Source organism: Cololabis saira, chromosome 13 (genome assembly GCF_033807715.1).
Source record: "Cololabis saira isolate AMF1-May2022 chromosome 13, fColSai1.1, whole genome shotgun sequence".
NCBI classification, from domain to species: Eukaryota; Metazoa; Chordata; class Actinopteri; order Beloniformes; family Belonidae; genus Cololabis; species Cololabis saira.
In genome coordinates, this window is record NC_084599.1 from 11,481,903 (window position 1) to 11,503,887 (window position 21,985).

Genomic DNA, 21,985 nt, shown 5'->3' on the forward strand with positions numbered 1-21,985 from the left:
TATAGTCCAGAAAATATGGTATATGCGAATAAAAGTGGATGTACTCCAATCTGCGTTGTGTCACGATGCACTCCCGTCTCCGTGGAGCTGCTGCTTCATCCTCCACAGATTAACTGTTAACCTGAACACTTCATTGTGCAACTGTGGACAAAGTTCAAAATCCTGTCACTTAGACAGAAGAGAAACGGGATGCCAGCTGTTTGTCCTGTCGGGAGCGAACAGATGTTATCCAGCCAGAGACTTTAAATGACTTCTTCTGAGATTCACTGAAGTATCAAAACATGGCAACTCTGGAGTTATACACAAAGGTAAGACTGATATTTGGGGCTTCTCTCATTAACTCTATAGATCTATCATTTGAGTAAAATTATTTTATTATTTTAAATGATTAGAATGCATCAGTGCTAGTGACCACTGAGCATGTTTGAGTACATGTTTGCCATCGGCAAAGCTCCTGGTAAATTAATTGCCATATTTTTTTTTTCAGGTTCCAAAATGCTGTTTCTGATAGATCCAATACTGGATGGAAACGGAGAGCAAAAACTCGTTTTCCTTCTTTTTCAAATCTTTTCAGTATTGAAATGAATGATAAATGTAGCTGCTGAATATCTTTTAGAGGATAAAAACATTAAAAGTGTGATCTTGGTGGGGACTAATGGCTCATCCATGCTGGATAGTCTAGAAGGAGGATGACCAGTGTTAAAAATTAACACCGTTTAAGGGCCTTTTGTGCTGATGGCTGACAAATATCTTGAGTGGGCGAGGCCAGGAAGTGTGACAGCTAGACAGAAATAAACTGGATTAAAAAGATTTTTTTTTCCCTTCCTAGATTTCAGATTTTTCTCCATCTCCAGCTTACTTACTTTCACATAACTTAACCACTGCACACGTGTAACAGTCTGCTCCTGTGCCAGGGGGAAACTGTGTGGGTTCCTGATCCAGATGCAGTCTGGGTTTCAGCCCAGCTCCTCCAGGACTACACACCTGGAGAAAAACGACTGCTGCTACAGCTCTCCAATGGCGACGTGAGACATGCTGCACTTGCTCACAAAATAATAGGATTTTTTCCACTAATTATAAAGGTGTTTGCCATGTCAGACACCTCTAACCTCTTCTCCCACTGATAGACGGCCCATTTCCCCGTGGACTCTCCATCTGACCTCCCACCGCTGGGGAACCCTGACATCCTGGAGGGCGAGAATGACCTGACGGCTCTCAGCTTTCTCCACGAGCCTGCTGTCCTGCACAATCTGCGGGTTCGATTTCTGGACTACAGCAGCATTTACACATACTGTGGTGAGTGGTATGCTCAGCTCTCTCTTGGGACAGACCCCACAGAGACCATGATGACCATGATGACCATGATGAGGATGGGGGGGGTTACTATCCAAGCAGAATCGGAAAAGATTCCTCAGAAATGTGCCAGCAAAAAAAAGCCAGAATCAGGCAGCTACTGTGCACTTCTGATTGTGTGATTATAGGGCTCGTAATGTTGCCTATAAACCTGACGGTCAAAGGTTCAGACAGGGAGACGGCTCACTTCCTGCCACCTATCATAAAACATAATCTGAGCTTGTGTGCTACCTGCTAAGTAAATGCACATTTATAAAGTGTGCTATGTGGAATATCCATTTTTATTTTATTTTAACGCATAAACCCACTTACCTATCTACATATCAGGCTAAAATACCACAGAGTTAGTGTACAAAAGCTTCCTAGTCAGTCATGCTTTCACATATTTGTGGCAAGGCAAGTTCCACACAAGGTAATTCAAAGTGCTTTACATCAACGTTAAAGGCAGCAAGACACAATTAAACAATAAATAACAAATAAAATGATAAGAAAAGAAGTAAAATAATAAAAAGCACAAGTTGTTAAAAAGTAAGGGCAGTAGAGTACAGCAGGTAAGTATTTAATTTAAGACTACGCTTCAGTAAACAGTAATGTTTTTTAGTATTGGTGGGACTCGATTAAAAAAATGCATCTAATTAATTAGAGGCTTTGTAATTAATTAATCGCAATTAATCCCATATCAATATTTGACACGAGAAGCAACATTTTTCAATTTAAATGCATTTTGGTATATGACTGAATCATTGAATTGACACATGAATGAGCTTAAACAACAAAATTGTGTTTATTTTGAGAACTGAGTGTTAACAAGTGCAATATAAATAATAGGAATATGATTGCATTGTCCACAAGGCACAAACTTAAATTCAAGTTAGCTATATTTAATATTTTTCAGGAATTTTTGTAAACTGTCTATATCTTAAACACATTTGTTTTTGTTTAGTAAAATTTAAAAAGTATCAGTATTACTGGGAACCCTAGTTTTTAGCCCTGATTTAAAGGAGCTGAGAGTTTGAGCAGACCTCAGATCGACAGGCACACCTGGTTGGAGTAGAGTGGAGCAGCTTGGCTCCACTCACCTCTTTGGTGGGATGTGCCTTTTTTGAAACTGCTGCAACAGCTTTGTGTTACAGAAACCCAACTACCCTCTTCTAATGGCGAGATGACTTTCTTTAGGCATTGTGCTGGTAGCCATCAACCCCTATGACCAGCTTCCCATATACGGCGAGGAGGTGATCGATGCCTACAGCGGCCAGGACATGACCGACATGGAGCCTCACATCTTTTCTGTGGCAGAAGAAGCCTACCGCACCATGACCAGGTGAGCCCTCGGGGGTCAACGTCACGTCATGGCGACCTGTTCCATAGACTGGACTCGATATTCACACTGTTTGTGGGCAGGGAGGAGAGGAACCAGTCCATCATCATCAGCGGGGAGTCCGGCTCAGGAAAAACTGTCTCAGCCAAGTTCACCATGCGATACTTTGCTGTGGTTGGAGGAGCATCGCAGCAGACCAGTGTCGAGGAGAGAGTCCTGGCCTCCAACCCCATCATGGAGGTAACCAGTACTGGAGTTGAGGGGGGATGAGGAGGGATGGCATCCCCCCCTGAAATAAAAATGGTCCAAATCATCCCCCCCTGTAAAACTGTCATCCCCCCTTTCCATCCCTTATGTCATTTCATCAATGAATGTGGTTTTACTGCTATTTCAACATTTAGAGTCATCACCAGAAAAATAACACCAGAAAAATAACTTATTTGACAATTTTCACCTGTTTCAAGTAAATTTTCACTTGAAATAAGTAGAAAAATCTGCCAGTGGGACAAGATTTATCTTCTCATTACAAGCAAAAAAATCTACTTGAAACAGGTGAAAATTGTTGTTTTTTCCAGTGATGAGTCTTGTTTTAAGTGTAATGAGATTTGTTTTTACTAAAATGAGACATTTTAACTAGAAATAAGACAAATATTCTTGTTAAGATTGTGAGTTTTTGCAGTGATCCATTTTACTTATCCTGTGAAGGACAGAGTCATATTGATAAGTTCAGAAAAGTGTTTTTTATTGTTGTGTTTTGATGTATTTGATGTAAGCCCAGTGGATATTTAAAGCTTACAGAAGGCTGCATTTAACTGCTGCTATGTCATTCCTGCAGTATTTCTGCACGTGTTTTGGTCACTGCTATTATTTGTAATATATTATATTATTTGTAATCAACACAAATTATCTGTCCCCATATGATAAAATCCACCATCCCCCCTGATTTTTATTTACAACTTGAGTACTGGAGGTAACGAACAAGTGCTTTTCCTTTCAAATCCTTTTTTTTTTTTTTTTAATTCAAATCCTTTTTTTTAAAGAAAAGAAATAAGGACCATTCCCTACTTTGTCTGCAGTCTATCGGGAATGCTAAAACCACTCGCAATGACAACAGCAGTCGTTTTGGGAAGTACATTGAGATCGGCTTTGGCGGGAAGGGGGGAATCATCAGTGCAAACATGAGGACATATCTGCTGGAGAAGTCACGGGTCGTCTTCCAGGTAATCTGTCTCTGCTCCCGCCGAACAAACATGCTGTAACTATTTAATTAGTAATACATTTGAATGTATGGTTGGTGATTGTACGACGGAGTATTAAGGCCAAACAAAAACAAAAAATAATTGGAAATTACGAGAATAAAGTCATAATATTATGAGAATAAAGTCATAATAGAATAAAGTCGTAAAATTACGAGAATAAAGTAGTAATTTATGAGAATAAGTCGTAATATTACGAGAATAAAGTCGTAACATTACGAGAATAAAGTCGTAATATTATGAGAATAAAGTCGTAAAATTACGAAAATAAAGTCACAATGTTGCAAGAATAAAGTCGTAATAGAATAAAGTTGTAATATTATGAGAATAAAGTCGTAATTTATGAGAATAAAGTCGTAATATTACGAGAATAAAGTCGTAACATTACGAGAATAAAGTCGCAATTTATGAGAATAAAGTCATAATATTATGAGAATAAAGTCGTAATATTATGAGAATAAAGTCGTAAAATTACGAAAATAAAGTCATAATATTGAGAGAATAAAGTCGTAATATTATGAGAATAAAGTCGTAATTTATGAGAATAAAGTCGTAATATTATGAGAATATAATTTATGAGAACTCTAACAGGAAGAGCAGTCCTGTGTTAAAATGAGGAATATCGAGCATCTTATGAAGTTATATTTATATATTTATAATATATTTAATATTACGACTTTATTCTTGTAATATTACGACTTTATTCTCAAAATATTACGAATTTATTCTCAAAATATTACGACTTTATTCTCATATTTTTATGACTTTATTCTCGTAATTTCCTTTTTTTTGTCTTAGTTTGGCCCTAATACTCCGTCGTATGATTGAAATGTTTGTGAATGCTTGTATTTGTTTGCTCAAGGCGTCAGCAGAGAGAAACTACCACATCTTCTATCAGCTGTGCGCCTCCAAAGACCTGCCTGAAATGAGATCCCTCAAACTGGGTGAGAGTCAGTCACGGTCACACTCATTCACGTTATCACATTATCTCCAAGCTCCATGTGAGTGTGATGTGTCTGATGGGCTCCAGATGCACCTGAGCGTTTCCGCTACACCAACCAGGGGGGACAGATGCAGATACCCGGCACTGACGATTCGGCGGACCTGGAGCGCACTCGCAACGCTTTCACCATTCTTGGTAAACCATGTCTGCATTCACACAGCACAGAAGTCTTAAGATAAAGGCAACTGGAGTCTGGTGGGGCTTCCTGCTCGCTTCCCTGACGCCCGGTCTGACCTCACCCCTCATTGCAATATATAAATTACCAATTCTAATTCTAATAATTATTCTTGGCATTATCATGATATATTGTTTCATAGTGTATTATTATATTAAGTTATGAAATCTCATGGGATGTTAAACTATAATATTTTATATTGTTATATATTATAGTATGGTGATATCATTTTGTTATATGTTATAATATTATAAAAATAATTATTTTATATTAGGATATTACTATATTATTATGCTATTCATCCTATAGTATTACATACATTTATATTATATCATGCTACATCAATCTATATGATAATTATTTATTTGTTTATTTATTCATTCTCGAATTAATTATCTTAATTAATCTTAATTGATTTATCTACTTTCATCATATTATTTACACACACACACACACACACACCTAGATACATATAATTGTAACTGATGTCGTCTTTTGTCGCTGTTTGTACTGTATGTTAATAAAAAAAAAATAAAGAAGTCTTAAGATAAAACAGAAACGTTTATGCTGCACTTGCAGGTGTGCAGTCCGACCAGCAAATGGAGCTGTTCAGGATCCTGTCAGCAGTGCTCCACTTAGGAAACGTCAACATTCAGGCCAGCGGGAGAAGCTCTGATCGGAGTTACATTGAGGTAAAGACTCAGCTTTTTCTTCTCCAAACCCTCCCCAGTTCCTGTAAATCAATGTGCAGTAGTACTGTTTACTTTTATTTTATTTTTTTCAGGCAGATGACCGGTCTTTAGCAATCTTCTCCAAGCTGTTAGGCGTTGAAGGATCACAGATGGCTCACTGGCTGTGTCATCGCAGACTTGCGGTAGGAGGGGAGATGCTGGTCAAGCCTGTGCCTGGGCAGCAGGCTCTGGAAGCCAGAGACGCGCTGGCTAAACACATCTACGGTCAGCTGTTCACATGGACGGTCCAGAGGCTCAACTCCGCCCTGCGCACTCAGAGGGAACAGGCCAAAACCTTCATAGGAGTCTTGGATATCTACGGGTGAGTGGATGAGCTCCGGAGCCGTGCATGGTCAGTCTCCTCTTCTGTGTCCTCAAAGTAGATGTTCAAGTCTCTCTCTTACGGAGCAGATTCGAGACCTTTGAGAGGAACAGTTTTGAGCAGTTCTGCATAAATTATGCCAATGAAAAACTTCAGCAACAGTTTAACAGGGTGAGTCGTGTGACTTTGTTGTTCGTGTTGTGTTTTTGTGTGTTTGGATCACTTCATAGTCAGTGTTCTTTTGTGTGGTCCGCGTCTCTACAGGTTAATCCTTTTATTTTATTTATTTTTTACTTTTTTTACACCTAAAATATCAGAATCATTAAAATACTGAGTAAGTTTGAGAAAATGAATCTATCACATGTGTATTTTCATGCTGCAAACAGCTCCATACACCCCACCATCTACTCATATTAATGTTATTGTGCAAATAACTTTTATATGTCATTAGGAAATTGAAACTTTGCCCAAGGTGCCCGTAATATTTCATTTCATTTCATTTTTATTCTTTATTTTATTCAAAAAAAAAATAAAATAATTCAATACAAATACAAATACAAATGTTCTTAAATTGTGAATGAAAAGGGAGCAGAAAGAAGAAGAATCTTATCTGATCTGCCCCTTTTTCCAAGAAATAACTTCAAAAATAACATAAATTAAAAATACTAATAATAAAAAACAACAACTAAGTGAATAAAAAAACTAAAATTAAATAAAATTAAGATAAAATGAAATTACCGTAATAATATAATAGTTGTATAATAGTAATAATACACCACTTTTGCCATCTTCTGGTCCTGGTTGTTGCATGATAGTTTCTTATTTCTGTGTAAATTGTTTAGATTGTGAGTATAATTTGTGATGTATAGAGTCTATTTTCTTTCTGGTTTTCCAAGAATCCACCACGTCTGTAGGAAAACAACCAATCAAAGCCAGGAGGAGCCTCTAAATATTAGTGCCAGTCATTGCCACTTCTTTACTTACTGGTTATTAAGTCTGTGCGTGCTCTGCAGAGAGCTGAAGCACAACAGAGAGGGAGGATGAGGGACATTACAACATTTAGGAAAAAAATATGCATTTATCATCCTAAAATACTAACAACGTACATAGCATAGACTCTCTTGGTGATATTTTTGTACTTCGTTATTTGGTAATATCTAAAATATGTGTTTTGTTTGCAGCATGTGTTCCACTTGGAGCAGGAAGAGTACATGCGTGAGGAGCTGGCCTGGAGCAGGATTGAATTCAGTGACAACCAACAGTGTATCAACCTCATCGAGGGGCAACTGGGCATGTTTGATCTGTTAGATGAGGAGTGCAGGGTCAGTCTCTCTTCCATCCTCACTTTTCATCACTTCCTCGTCCGTGTCCCTTCAGCCTCTGCATGTTTTGCATGATCCAGATGCCTAAAGGTTCAGATGAAAGCTGGGTGCGCAAGCTGTATGATCAACACTTGAACAGCAAGGCCCATCCTCACTTCCGGAAACCTCGGATGTCCAACAGCGCCTTTATCGTTTTACACTTTGCTGACACAGTAAGTAACTTCCTGCCTCGTCTGTTCGGGCCCTCTGATTTGCTCACACTCATTTGAGGTCAACCTAATTCATTTGTTCTCCCTTAAATCAGGTGCAGTATGAATGTGAAAGCTTTTTGGACAAGAACCGAGACACGGTCTTTGAAGAGCTCATTAACATTCTCAAAGCCAGTCAGGTAGAGATGAATACCACTATAATATCTGCCACAGCGATGTATGATCTATAACAGGGGCCGGCAACCCAAAATGTTGAAAGAGCCATATTGGACCAAAAACACAAAAAACAAATATGTCTTTAGCTGCAAAAAATGAAAAGTCTTGTATAAGCCTTAGAATGAAGGCAACACATGCTGCATGAATCTATATTAGTTATAACTGGGGGAAGATTTTTTTATTTTCATTATGCACTTCGAGAAAAAAGTCGAAATGTCGAGAAAAAAGTCGAAATGTCGAGAAAAAAGTAAAAATTTAGAGAAAAAAGTCGAAATGTCAAGATTAATGTTGAAGTACAATCTTGAGAAAAAAGTCTAAATGTCGAGAAAAAAGTCGAAATGTCAAGAAAAAAAATCGAAATGTTGAGAAAAAAGTCTAAATGTCGAGATTAATTTTGAAGTACAATCTCGAGAAAATTTGAAATGTCGAGAAAAAAGTCGAAATGTCGAGATTAAAAAGGAAAGGAAAAAGGAAGAAAAAAAAAAGAAAAAAAGAGAAGAAAGAAAGAAGAAAAAAAGGAAAAAAAAGGTCAAACTTTTTTGAAAAAGCTCCAGGAGCCACTAGGGTGGCGCTAAAGAGCCGCATGCGGCTCTAGAGCCGCGGGTTGCCGACCCCTGATCTATAAGAAACCAGTATGTTGCTGAAACATCAGTCTTCGTGCATGTTTGTGCGTTAGTCTGAGCTGGTGGCCGAGCTGTTCCAGCAGCGGGAAACCTCTTCCCAATCTGTGACCAATGGAAGCGTCCGTTCTGGGAAAAGAGCCGCCAGAGAACATAAGCTGACCGTCGGCTTCCAGGTGACACATTTGTTAATTCCCTTTTGAAATCTTTTGTTGTGTCATCAAGTTTCCTGATGGGTTTGTCTTGGTGTCTGCCAGTTTCGTCAGTCCCTTCAGATGTTAATGGACACTCTCAACAGCACTACACCTCACTACGTCCGCTGTATCAAACCCAATGACCTAAAAGAACCTTTCATGTGAGTCCTCATCTGGCTTGACTTCTCAGTTCAGTTACCATGTAAATGTAAGAATATATAATATCCTCTCATGGTTAGGTTTGACCCTAAAAGGACAGTGCAGCAGCTGAGAGCCTGTGGGGTGCTGGAGACCATTCGGATCAGTGCAGCAGGTTACCCGTCCAGGTACTGAGCAGTGCTGTGAAAGCCTAAAGATACTTGAGCTAAAACCGTATTTTCTGGACTATAAGCCGCTACTTTTTTCATAGGTTTTCAACCATGCAGCTTATACAAAGGTGCAGCTATTCTGTGGATTTTTCTTCCACCGCTAGGGGGCACTCTAACCGGAATTAGAATCAAAACTAATACAAAATAAATGCAAAGAAGAATACGCTACTCTCTTTTGCTATAGATTTTAATTTACATTGGGAAAATTTTGTTTTTGGTTTCCATTGTTTCCCTAAGAAAGAAGGAAAATGTTACTTTTTGATAAATCTGTTTGGAATTCTTGCCAAATTTCATATTCATAAAAGTAAATTTTCAAAGAAAACCGCTTGCTTTTTTGTTTTCCAGAAAGAAATGGAACCTAATTAAAATTAATCCTAAAATCAACAAATGAAAAGGCTATTAAAACCGTAGACTTGTGTTATATGTTTAATCTTCTTGAATAACAAACATCACGCCTGGCACATGTTCTGTAATTTATTTGTATACTGTTCCTGTATACTATTTTGTGATTATTCCTTTAAATAGAGTAAAAAAAAAAAAAAAAAGAAGAATACGCTAGTTCTTCTTTAGCAGATAGAAGTAGGTAGAAGCAGATTTCAAACGGATAAATAGATTAATAAATACCGGTTATTTTCTCTTGGTTCTGTCCCGTTTTAATCAGCAAAGTTGCTGCCGTGTTAAAAGACAAATTTACAGTTCAAAATCGTTCTGTACATGTAGTAAATATCTAATCTAGCAACATAAATATCGGCGGCTTGCATATCTTTTTTTTTTAATAGAGTGGATGCGGCTTGTATATCTTTTTTTTATTATTTTTTTAAAAAATAGAGCGGATGCGGCTTATATTCAGGTGCGGCTTATAGTCCAGAAAATACGGTACCAGACTGCACCCCACTGAGATACATGTGCTGAAACTGCGTCCCCAGGTGGACATATGAGGAGTTCTTCAGCAGGTATCGCGTTCTGCTTGGAGGGCCTCAGGAGCAGACCCAGGACCTCTGCAGACGAGCCCTACCGCAGCTCATCCCAGACCCGGACCAGTACTGCTTTGGAAAAACCAAAGTGTTCTTCCGGGCCGGTCAAGTGGCGGTTCTGGAGAGGCTGAGAGCCGACAGGCTGCGCGTGGCCGCCGTGATCATCCAGAGCCAGGTCAAAGGGTGGCTGGCACGGATCAGATACTCCAGGATCTGCTGGGCGGCCGTCACCATACAGAGATACAGCAGAGGAACTCTGGCCCGGCGGTGAGGACTTTAGAAATCTCTTCATGTTTCTGAAGAAAAAGATGGTTTATGAAAGTGAGAACCACTTTCATAAACATTTAGATAAAAGCTTCTTAAGGTGGAAGCACCTGGGTTCCAGCGTAAAAAAAGGGGCTCCATTTGTGAGTCATGGTCGGGGCCGGTTGGAGGCATCTGGGCGGCCATCGATACAACCATTAAATATGAATTATTCTCATTAACTCCAAATAGCAGGACATCGGTCCACGAGGTGCTGAACCAATTAACTGTTACTGAAAAGGGAAGTTACACAGATTGCATCAAGAAAAAAAGTTCACATACTTTTGTCGGCTTGAGATTAGGTTTTTTGAATAAATGACCAAGGGTTTTTTGTGCTTGTTTAAGTTCGTTCTTGATAAAAAAAACAACAATATTTTAGGTCATATTTATGTTTCACGTAGCTTCACATTTTGTTTCACCGTTTGAAAGGAAAACATTTTGATAATGTGTCCTTTCCAAGGTTCATATTCAAATTGTGATTTAGGTATTAAAGATCTTTTTTTATTTTTTAATAAAGTGAATTAAGCCTGACTCATCTTTGGCTCTATCTCACCTGAGCCAAGGTGTATAAGATGCTACACAATATTGTGTGAGAACTGGAAAATAGTGCCACTTTTAGATTTCCGGGACCTTTTATCATTATCCAGCAGAAAGTGATGTTTTTTTATTTTTTTTTATTTTTTATTTTATTCAAAAAACAAAACAATTCAATACAAATACAAATACAAATGTTCCTAACTTGTGAATGAAAAGGGAGCAGAAAGAAGAAGAATCTTATCTGATCTGCCCCTTTCACAAATAACATTAATTAAAAATAATAATAATAAAAAAACAACAACTAAGTGAATAAAAAAAACTAAAATTAAATAAAATTAAAATAACATTAAAATGACCGCTGCCTAGGGGTATGTCAATCAAACTCAACTAACATTTTTCATTATATTTCCTTAACATACAGGCTTTAATTGTTCTTTTGAATGTAATGTTTGATTTGGATTCTTTGTTTTTCTTTATTCAGATTGTTCCATAAATTGATTCCTTTCACAGAAACACAACGTTCCATCAATTTTGTCCTGCATCTTGGTTTTAAAAAAATCTCTGTTCCTTTTAAGTCATAGTTGCTTTCTCTTTTTTCAAATCAATGTGAATGTAAACTTGAGGAAAAGATTTGTGATTTCTTTGCCGTGCGGCTGCAGACTGGCTCAGACTCGACGCTACACGAAGGCGGTGTTGGTGATCCAGAAGACGTACCGGATGGTGGTCGTCAGACAGATGTTCCTCACCATCCGACAGGCCACTCTCACCATCCAGGCCTTCACCAGGGGCACGCTGGCACGCCGCACATACAGACAGGTCGCAGTTCAACGCCAGCTCTTTCAACCTGCACACACCTGTTTGAGAACAAACTGCAAATATTCGGTTTTAAAAGTTAAATACACACGATTTGGATTGATTTGGAGTTCAAACCTTCTTCTCGCCCCCAGCTGGTGGTTGAGCAGGCTGCCGTGTTGCTTCAGGCGAGAGCGCGTGGGTGGCTGGCGAGGCGGGCGTACAGGCGGGTGCGTGCAGCCGTGGTGTTCATGCAGTGCTGCGTGCGCCGCAGGGCCGCCAGGAGAGAGCTGTTGAAACTGAAGACCGAGGCACGCTCAGTGGAGAAGTACAGAGAGCTCAACAAGGGCATGGAAGTCAAACTGATACAGCTGCAGCTGAGAGCGGACCAGGAGGTGTGATGTAACAAATACTAACATTTCTCAGATCAGGAGTGTTTGCTTTCATGTAGCATTTGCACGATGGAGCTGTTTTTTGCTCTCCCTCAGGCAAGGGAGAGTGCCGCCTTGAGAGAGACCCTCAATGCAGAACGGGATGCTGCCGGTGCGGAGCTGGTAGCTCTGAGATCGATCGTACAGAAGCTAGAGAGCCAGAAACTGGAGAAGCCTCCTCCTCCTCCAGTTATCAGCGAGAAGGAGGTGGAGGAAAGGAGGAGAGCTGAGGAGAAAGCTGCTCAGGAGATACTTCAACTCACACAAGTAAGTTTAACTTTAACTCACTCGAACATCAGAATAATTCCCTATCTTCCAAAATGATTACATCTATTCTTATTGTTTTTAGGAGTTGCGAGAATTACAAAAAGAGAAGGACAATGTTACCTGTGAGAAAGAAGATCTTTCTGCTCGCCTGCATGAGCAAGAAGAAACTCAGGAAGGTGGGCCTTGACTCCACCAACAACCTGACTTCTTCCTTTGCTTCTCTGTTGCATTTTGTACCACTTTCTTTCTCCTGTGTGTGTGTGTGTGTGTGTGTGTGTGTGTGTGTGTGTGTGTGTGTGTGTGTGTGTGTGTGTGTGTGTGTGTGTGTGTGTGTGTGTGCATGCAGAGTGTGTGCAGCAGGCTGTGTTTAAGGCGAGCACGGCTCTTCGGGCAGAGCTGGACGATGAGAAGGAAAAGTATCAGGGTCTCCTGAGGGAATTCAGCCGACTGGAGCAGAGATATGACAACCTGAGGGAGATGAGTCTGCTCACCGAGGTTCAAACCTGCAGATGCAGAAACCCTGCTGAGTAAAAACACTGCTGTGCTCTCAAAAGCCAGCTTGTGGTGCTCACGTCCTTCTCTTCCTCTTAATACAGCGTACCAAGGGCCACAGAAGGACCGACTCCACCCAGAGCTTAGAGCCTCTCTCTCCTTCCTTCTCTCCCTCCTTCTCTCCCTCCTTCTCTCCGTTGTCGCCCTTCCAACCTTCCCTCCCATCCCCGGACGAGGTGCGCAGGATCAGCGTGACCTCTCCCCCCCTGGAGAGGAGCCTCTCCGTGAGGAGCTCCGACACGACACTGGTGACTGAACAGGAGAGCTGGAATAAAAGCTCTTATGTTTTCTCAGATTTTTGCACTTTTTTTAATAAAAATACATGTCAACACGCAGCATCATCTGATTGTGTTCACGTTTGCGTTGACAGGACCAGCTGATGGAGAAGATGGATGTGGCCAAGGCGGTGAAGATGAGCGGAGAAGACTTGGAGCATGCTTACGATGCAGTACGGGTGGCCAACAAGTCAGTCTGCCTTTACTCTTACTGTACCTGCAAGTGTATCACCATTAGGGATGGGCGGTATGGACTAAAACATGTATCACCATCATTTCTGGCATTTATCCCGATAACGATAAAAATGACGATAAAAAAATACCATTTCAACTCCACCTTTGTAACTATAAATCTATCTCGCTCAACGGGAATTTATCCTTCCTTCTTCTTTCTTTCTTTCTTTCTTTCTTTCTTTCTTTCTTTCTTTCTTTCTTTCTTTCTTTCTTTCTTTCTTTCTTTCTTTCTTTCTTTCTTTCTTTCTTTCTTTCTTTCTTTCTTTCTTTCTTTCTTTCTTTCTTTCTTTCTTTCTTTCTTTCTTTCTTTCTTTCTTCCTTCCTTCCTTCCGCTCTCTCCTTCCTTCTTCCCTTCCTCTTTTCTCCCTTCCTTCCTCCTTTCCTTGTTTTCTTCCTTCCTTCCTTCCTTCCTTCCTTCCTTCCTTCCTTCCTTCCTTCCTTCCTTCCTTCCTTCCTTCCTTCCTTCCTTCCTTCCTTCCTTCCTTCCTTCCTTCCTTCCTTCCTTTTTTCTCCTTCCTTCCTTCCTTCCTTCCTTCCTTCCTTCCTTTTTTCTCCTTCCTTCCTTCCTTCCTTCCTTCCTTCCTTCCTTTTTTCTCCTTCCTTCCTTCCTTCCTTCCTTCCTTCCTTCCTTCCTTCCTTCCTTCCTTCCTTCCTTCCTTCCTTCCTTCCTTCCTTCCTTCCTTCCTTCCTTCCTTCCTTCCCTCCTTCCTTCCTTCCTTCCTTCCTTCCTTCCTTCCTTCCTTCCTTCCTTCCTTCCTTCCTTCCTTCCTTCCTTCCTTCCTTCCTTCCTTCCTTCCTTCCTTCCTTCCTTCCTTCCTTCCTTCCTTCACGTACGTTGTGCGTGGATTTAACACAGAACCTTAAATCAGCTTTACACAAAAAACGTCATCAACGGGAATTTATGGTTTTTACCGTGAGATGACAAATTCTTTCTTTTTTTGACGGTTTATCGTGAACGGTAAAATATCGCCCATTCCTAATCACCATGCCCCCCTTTTCTAATCTACGTGGACAGGTTTAGTGTTTTATCTGTCCCTCTGCCGTTGTCAGGTTTCTGGAGAGCCAACTGCGGAAGCAGCAGAGTCAGACGGAGGAGGAACTGGAAGCTCTGAGGCTCCAGCTCCGTCAGGCCATCTCTTGTTCATCATCTTCTGCACAGACACAGGTGTGCGTTTATTAAAACAGCTGGAATCAGGACCACTTCCTGCTGTATGTAGACTACGCAAAAATGCCCCCCTAGTAGCATGAGAAGGGGGTGAGAGGACTTCATTTTATTTCATCTGTAGTCATCATTTAAGTGCTTCTGGGAAGCTTTTGTGTGGTTAATTGCCTTGTTTTGTTTGATGATGCATCATGTTTGATACTGAGCTTAACACTCCCATTATCATAAAAAGGATGTTATCCCAGCTCGTTTCTGTTGTGGCCTGAAGATAAAATATAAATGTGTTTGCACTCAGGAGCTCCAGGAGATGCTGGTAGCCAGAGAGTGTGAGTGTGTGAGGCTGAGGAGGGAGCTGAAGGAGCTCAGAAACACCACGTCACTCAGACGACTCCTGACTCAAGGTGATCATTGGATTTGAGAGATTTGATGAAAAGTTGTGAGACTTTGGGTTGGCTATGTGGTTTGTTCTGTGCGTGCTGCTCCTCATTTGTTCATATTTGTGTTGATGCTTTAACTCTTGCTAGGTTTCCCGTCACCTTCCCGCTCACCTCACGTGAAGCCGGCAGCAGTCACCGGTCTGCTGGAATGTAGGAAAACGGATAAAAACAGACTCATCAAGGCTATAATCTCAGGTGGGACTTATAAGAGTTCATAGGTTTTCCGTATTTCCAGATTCGTTGTGTTTTCTGAAATGTCCCTGCACTTTGGCATCGGTCTGTTTTGTTCAGCGTTTACGAATCAGGTTTGATGTTTTGGTGGTTTCATAGTTTTTTTCTAGGCTGACAGTTCTCCCATTTATATCAGTTTTTACTGTCAGTAACAGCTGGTTACATGTCATAAAGCTGTAACATGGGGCAATCCCTTCGCCACTTGCAACAGATTGAAACATTATCTGAAGTTGTAGCTTCACCACTGAGTATGAATGAACTTCTGCGGTAACTAACTCCTCAGTGCAGTAGCTTACGTACATGAGCCGACCTCCTGTCTGTGCTGCAGACATCCGCGCTGACAGCGCGCTGTCTCTGCCCCCCGGGCTGCCCGCCAGCGTGCTCTTCCTGTGTGTCCGTCAGGCCGACTGCAGCGGGGACCAAGCCCACGCTCGCTCCATCTGCAGCGCGGCTGTCACCGCCATGAAGGCCGCTCTGAAGGTAAGCTGAACTCGGAGACCTCTGTCAGCCACACGGTTAATGCATGAGGGCAGAATGTCCTAAACACTTTGTGACTTTGAAACACTTTACTGATCGCCTTCTTCTGCAAGTGTGTTGATTGTCAGAGTTGTAAGACATAAGAAAAACATGTATCAATGCCAGTGTTGGGTGTAACGAGATTACATTCGCCAGTAACGCAGTAACACGTTACAGTTGTAATTTGAGTAATCCCGTTATAATTACTCTAAGACAAAAAAAATATGTTACTTTAGTTACTTTAAGCTTTTCAACTACATGTAGAACGGGAGAACAGAAAAGAAAATCAAACTTGCCTTTCATGCGTCTTCACGCGTTGCGCGACACTTGTCTGACTTAAGGCTGATTTATGGTTCCGCGTTAAATCCACGCAGAGCCTACGGCGTAGGGTACGCGGCTACGCACACCGTACAGTGTGCGTCTTCGCGTACCCTACGCCGTAAGTTCTGCGTTGGTGTAACGCAGAACCATAAATCAGCCTTTAACGTGATTTTACGGGACTTCTGGTGCTGATCTGGGCACTGCAGTAATAAGGTTCCAACTACAGGACTGTCTCAAAATATTGTGATAAAGTTCTTTATTTTTTGTTATGCAATTAAAAAAAAACAGAAATGTCATACATTCTGGATTCATTACAAATCAACTGAAATATTGCAAGCCTTTTATTATTTTAATATTGCTGATTATGGTTTACAGGTTAAGATTAAGATTCCCAGAATATTCTAATTTTTTTAGATAGGATATTTGAGTTTTCTTAAGCTGTAAACCATGATCAGCAATATTAAAATAATAAAAGGCTTGCAATATTTCAGTTGATTTGTTATGAATCCAGAATGTATGACATTTTTGTTTTTGTAATTGCATTACAGAAAATCACAATATTCTAATTTTCTGAAATAGTCCTGTATATGTTGTTCATTGGGAATCGAGTTATGGTGCAGCTCAGGTGATATTGCGGAGTAATCCAAAAGTAATGTAACTAGTAGTGTAACTAGTTACTTTCAGCAACCAGTAACTAAGTAGTGTAAGGGATTACTTTTTTAAAAGTAACTAGTAATATGTAATGGATTACTTTTTTTGAGTAACTACCCCAACCCTGATCAATGCTTCTTTCTTAATGTTAATATTTCTCTCATGTTTCTTCAGAAACATACTAACGATGTAGACATGTCTGCCCTGTGGCTGAAAAACGTCTGTCTGTTGCACGACCTGCTGAACCAGCACTCACCCAAACAGGTAGCATGGACTTCCAGTTATTCATGCACATTTTCAAAATACCAACTGAGAACATTTTTGAGTCTTAAAAGAAAAAAAAAAGGCTGCTCTCTGTGCTCACAAGAACCAATGATTGTTCTCCCAGGAAAAGTGATAATAGGGACTTGTTTGGTTCCCTTTCAGGCTCTTTGCTCAGACGAGCTGGTTCCTCTGACCACCGACTTGAGCGACTTAGTCCGCGCCCTGAGTGACCTCTGCATTCAGGCTTATCAGCAGCTCCTCTCCATCACTGGGACAGTCCTACACAGCATCATAGGTACTCTTGCAGAGAGCATGATGCCAATGATACGCTTCCCTCCACTGCATCTTGTAATCCCACTCCTCCTCTCCCTCAGTCGCCGCCTTGTTGGAGAGCGAGACCATTGCGGGTCTGTCCGGCTCGGCGGTGAAAGCGGCCGCCTCCAGGAAGGGAGCAGGAGCGGGCTCGGGCCCCCGGCCCGTAGGGGGAGATGCTCCCACGATGGCCTCCGTGCTGAGGGAGCTCGGGTCGCTTCACGCCGCCATGACCCGCCAGGCTCTGCCGCAGAGTCTGACAGAGCAGGCCTTCCACCAGCTCACCTACCTCATCTGTGCATGTGCTTTCAACAATGTGCTGCTGAGAAAAGACATGTGCTGCTGCAGTCGTGGCATGCAAATACGGTAGTGACATAAGCAGATGAGTGCATTTATGCAACTTTCATAAGGAGTAAAAGTAAAAAGTCGTCTGAAAAATAATTACTCTCCAGTGAAGTATAGATAACCAAAATATCTACTTAAGTAAGGTAACAAAGTATTTGTACTTCGTAACTTGACACCTCTGCATATATGGGTCCAAAAAGCTTCAGTAAATTAACTCATTTTGTTTTACAATAATAGAAAAACACAATATGCTCACATTGATAACACACGAACAGTTATAATTTCTATTTGGGTGATGTTTTAAATCTTGTTAAGCTGCTCCCATTTACCGGAGTATTGTTCCTGAACATGTTTAGTTTCATCAGTCTTCTTTTCCAGAGGTGTCTTCAGTATTCACATTCATTACTCAGGTAGAAGTATAGATACTAGAGTTTAAAAATACTCCTTTAGAAGTTGAAGTATCAACTCAAGTTTTTTACTCAAGTAAAAGTATAAAAGTACTGGTTTCAAAACTAATTAAAGTATAAAAGTAAAAGTAATGTAAGGGGGAAAAAAGCCATTAAGGACAAAAGCCATTGAAAATGAATGCATCTTAGTATAATGCAAATATATTAAAGAACCATATATGTGTACTATTGAGCATTAACATGTGTTTCAGAGAGCAGGAGATATGATGACTAGTTGCCTATAAGTATTGTAATGGTGCAAAAAGTCAAACTTCAGAGGCATGTTATCATTTATCCTAACCTTTATTGGAATGTACATCCAAGTTTAGTTGCAGGAATCTGAGGGAACGGATGTAAGAACAAAACTGGACAAGAACATCTGAAACAACCACAACCAAATTCACTCTATCCGGATGGAGCAATTTAACTGGATAGTTTTTTTTAAAGGCCGAAATGAAATAGAGTAACGAGGCTGTTTTTAAAATGTAAGGAGTAAAAAGTACAGATAATTGTGTGAAAATGTAAAGAGTAAAAGTAAAAAGTCGTCTGAAAAATAATTACTCCAGTGAAGTATAGATAACCAAAATATCTACTTAAGTAAGGTAACGAAGTATTTGTACTTCGTTACCTGACACCTCTGCATATATGGGTCCACAAAGCTTCAGTAAATTAACTCATTTTGTTTTACAATAATAGAAAAACACAATATGCTCACATTGATAACATACGAACAGTTGTAACTTCTATTTGGGTGATGTTTTAAATCTTGGTAAGCTGCTCCCATTTACTGCGAGTATTGTTCCTGAACATGTTTAGTTTCATCAGTCTTCTTTTCCAACATTTTCTTCTTTGTCTTGTCACTCAGCTTTAACGTGAGCCTGCTGGAGGAGTGGCTGCGTAGCCGAGGTCTGCAGGGAGGGGGCGCCGTGGCCTCGCTGGAGCCTCTCATCCAGGCAGCTCAGCTGCTGCAGGTGGGGAAAAAGACCAAGGCGGATGCAGAGGCCGTGGTCCGGACCTGCACAGCCCTCTCCAGCAAGCAGGTGCGTCTGTGTGTCTGTTCTGGGCTTGTCCTGGCAAAACATATGTCCGTCATGTCATTTGATGCATTTAATGACTTTCTGGTCTTTTTTATTTCTTATCTTAGATTGTGAAGATTTTGAGCCTGTACACTCCTAACAGTGATCTGGATGAAAGAGTCACTTTAAATTTCATCCGCACTGTTCAGGTACTGGCTGCAGCTGTAAGGATGACGTGTTTGTCAGTTTCCAATGTGCTTTCATGACGGTGGTGTCTGTCCTCTCTGGTCTTAGGGCCTCCTCAACGACGGCTCTCACAGTCAGCCCCTGCAGCTCATGATGGACCACAGGAGAGCGTTTCCCGTCACATTCCCCTCCTCGCCTCCGCCTGTCGTCAGTGCTGACGAGCTGGCCGTCCCAGACTCCCTCAAGATCTCCTTTCTACGCAGAGTCTAAACAAACTGGATGCAAATGTAGAATCGCTTGAGGACATGTAACCGTAACAGAACTGAAATAAGTTTAAGGAGCTGTTGTGAATTTAATCATGCGTTAATAATAATTGTTGGCATGAATTTATCAATGGATTAGTTTTATTAGAGAAGGAGATAGTTTAACTTAACTGATTAAAAAGACATCAACATTAATGGAGGGCGGTAACGTAGGCCAGTGGTTCCCAACCTGGGGTCCGGGCCCCCCCTGGGGGGGCGCCAGAGATCTCTGGGGGGGCGCGAAACTTTGTCTGCTTTGAAATTATGCAGTTGTAAAAATTATATTTGCGAATGAGTCATTCATAAGACATTGTTAGGAATAATTTATGAATGTCTTGAATATTTTTTGTGTTTTTTATACACTGGTGACAAACAGAGGAAATTATTTCATTCCTTATTATTATATCATTACTCAACATTTAATCTACTCCGACAGGTTGTTAAAGGAAAAATGTTGGTCTCATATTAAAAGAGACATTTTTCAGAAATATTTGTATGTCCTTTTGTGCGTATTTTATACATTGGTGACATTGGAGAAAAACAAAATCATATGTATAGAGAGTAAACCAAAAATAAATGTATCAAAAAAACATAATTAATGTTAATTTTTTTTAAATTAAAGACTATTTTGGTGCTAGTACGTACGGGTCGGGGGGCCCGGCTGGTCTTAGACAGAAGTAGGGGGGGGGGCTCCAAGGAAAAAAGGTTGGGAACCACTGACGTAGGCTATTACTACTGGGGATACAGCAGAGTTTGGGCTAAAACTCAAACCTTTCAGCCGCATCTGTAAGCCGACAATAAGAGGAAGACATGAAGCACCTTTTTTTCATGTTTTATTGGAAGCAGAAACACAGCGAGACTGCCGTCTCAGGACCGTACCCCTCAATAAGAACAACCAGAATTTAAAAAAAAAAAAGGAGAAAAAAAAAGTAGAAACATCTTGTGTATAAAAAAATGTTCATGCGAGTACTTTGTACCACTACACATCATCAGTAATACATATTTATATATTCACAAACATTTCAAAAATAGAAAATGATAATGACATATTAAAATAAAGGAGACAACAGTTGGCATTTAACATCAAATAAGTATACGTGCTGGCACAACACTTTTTTTTTTTCCTTTTTGTTTCGTTGTTCCTATCATGCACTGTTTTTGGAAGTACACCGTTGTCGCCAGTTCCTGCCCGTGTGGCTTGTGTCCGCCGGACAGAGTGGGACGGATCATGCATTTCCCGTCCGCCTGCATCTGTGTGCTTTTCGTTGTGCTTCATCTACCTCTGTCCTCAGTGTCCGTGTGCGATCCTGCTCCAGGACGAAACCTGATGGGCCCAACAGACAAACCGGGGCCTCTGGAGGAGGAAGAACGTCCTCCACTGAAGTATCATTGTCAACAGCAATAAATAAAGATTTATTTCTTGGCGTTTCCAGCTATGTGACAGTTGTGTACCTGTTATTTAGAACTATAAGAGGACTGTGCAGAAGTCCCCTTGTCAGTAAAAGACCTTGTACACATTAGAGTTACATAACATTTAGTTGAAACTGGTCAATTTTTGTTCTGTTAATCTTTATTTGTGGTCCACGAGGCCAGTGTGACAGTCAGAAACTGGCGCATTACTTATTTGGCTCCTGGTTAGACCTATTAAGCGAATGCATATGGCTTGTTATTCATCCCCAGTGTGTACATGGCCTTCCGTTATCTGTCAGTAGTAGCTACATGTCCAGATTTGGCATCCAACCATACACAATAACCACCTGCCCAGTCGCTCGGCAGATAATTGAAGTCTACAAAAGAGCAGCAAACGTCATTTCACGTAGTCGGATGTATATTTGTTCCATCTGAGCTATTTACAACAATCCCTCTCTGTTGTGGATTATCATCTTCTGAACACATTTGATTAGCTCCCCTGCAGCTTTGATACGTGGCCCGCTGAAACGGAGACAGCATTAACATCTTATCAGACAAACATTTGTGCTGATATAATTAGAATAATAACCCATCATGTAAACATTATAAGACTGCTTCAAAAATGACTCGTCCACAAAGATTTTATAGATTAGATGCATAGAGTTCAGTTCTTACACCTAGTTCAAATAATGGGGGTGGGAGGTAAGGGGCATTAGTGGCAACTAAGCAATGACCTGAAGTAGAAAAAAACACCTTGTTATTTTTACACTTGGACCCTTTTTAAATCCTGGAAATCTCAGTGCCAGTCCACCACATTTCCTTGATTCTTTATATTGACAAGCATATAATCCTCTTAAAGATACAGTTTTTTACATTTTAATTCAGTAAACCTCATGACAGCGCTATTAAAAGACATGCTTGATGGCAAAAAGTC

General features: G+C 40.6%; 1 protein-coding gene across 1 annotated transcript; it reads left to right on the plus strand.

The window, feature by feature from the left end:
* Nucleotides 1-185: 185 nt before the first annotated feature.
* si:dkey-110c1.10 (unconventional myosin-Vb) lies at nucleotides 186-20,129 on the plus strand. The gene is made up of 35 exons (XM_061737698.1): nucleotides 186-308; nucleotides 915-1,025; nucleotides 1,128-1,296; nucleotides 2,530-2,674; nucleotides 2,755-2,911; nucleotides 3,748-3,891; nucleotides 4,790-4,871; nucleotides 4,958-5,065; nucleotides 5,685-5,797; nucleotides 5,890-6,158; nucleotides 6,248-6,329; nucleotides 7,340-7,480; nucleotides 7,561-7,692; nucleotides 7,785-7,868; nucleotides 8,582-8,701; nucleotides 8,783-8,880; nucleotides 8,959-9,045; nucleotides 10,014-10,328; nucleotides 11,561-11,717; nucleotides 11,849-12,088; nucleotides 12,182-12,391; nucleotides 12,474-12,567; nucleotides 12,738-12,886; nucleotides 12,988-13,191; nucleotides 13,314-13,408; nucleotides 14,503-14,617; nucleotides 14,910-15,015; nucleotides 15,139-15,246; nucleotides 15,611-15,762; nucleotides 16,945-17,034; nucleotides 17,197-17,329; nucleotides 17,409-17,712; nucleotides 19,003-19,177; nucleotides 19,282-19,362; nucleotides 19,448-20,129. Exons 1-35 carry the CDS (start codon nucleotides 282-284, stop codon nucleotides 19,607-19,609), a joined length of 4,959 nt encoding a protein of 1,652 aa, XP_061593682.1. The 5' UTR covers nucleotides 186-281; the 3' UTR covers nucleotides 19,610-20,129.
* The last annotated feature ends 1,856 nt before the right edge of the window (nucleotides 20,130-21,985 follow it).

What these genes read in the sequence shown, in the direction of transcription:
- si:dkey-110c1.10 (XM_061737698.1), top strand. Translation starts at nt 282, where the DNA reads ATGGCAACTCTGGAGTTATACACAAAG. An exon ending in GGAGCTCCGACACGACACTG is followed by an intron (nt 13,192 to 13,313) that starts GTGACTGAACAG and finishes TTGCGTTGACAG; the next exon opens with GACCAGCTGATGGAGAAGAT. An exon ending in CCATGAAGGCCGCTCTGAAG is followed by an intron (nt 15,763 to 16,944) that starts GTAAGCTGAACT and finishes ATGTTTCTTCAG; the next exon opens with AAACATACTAACGATGTAGA.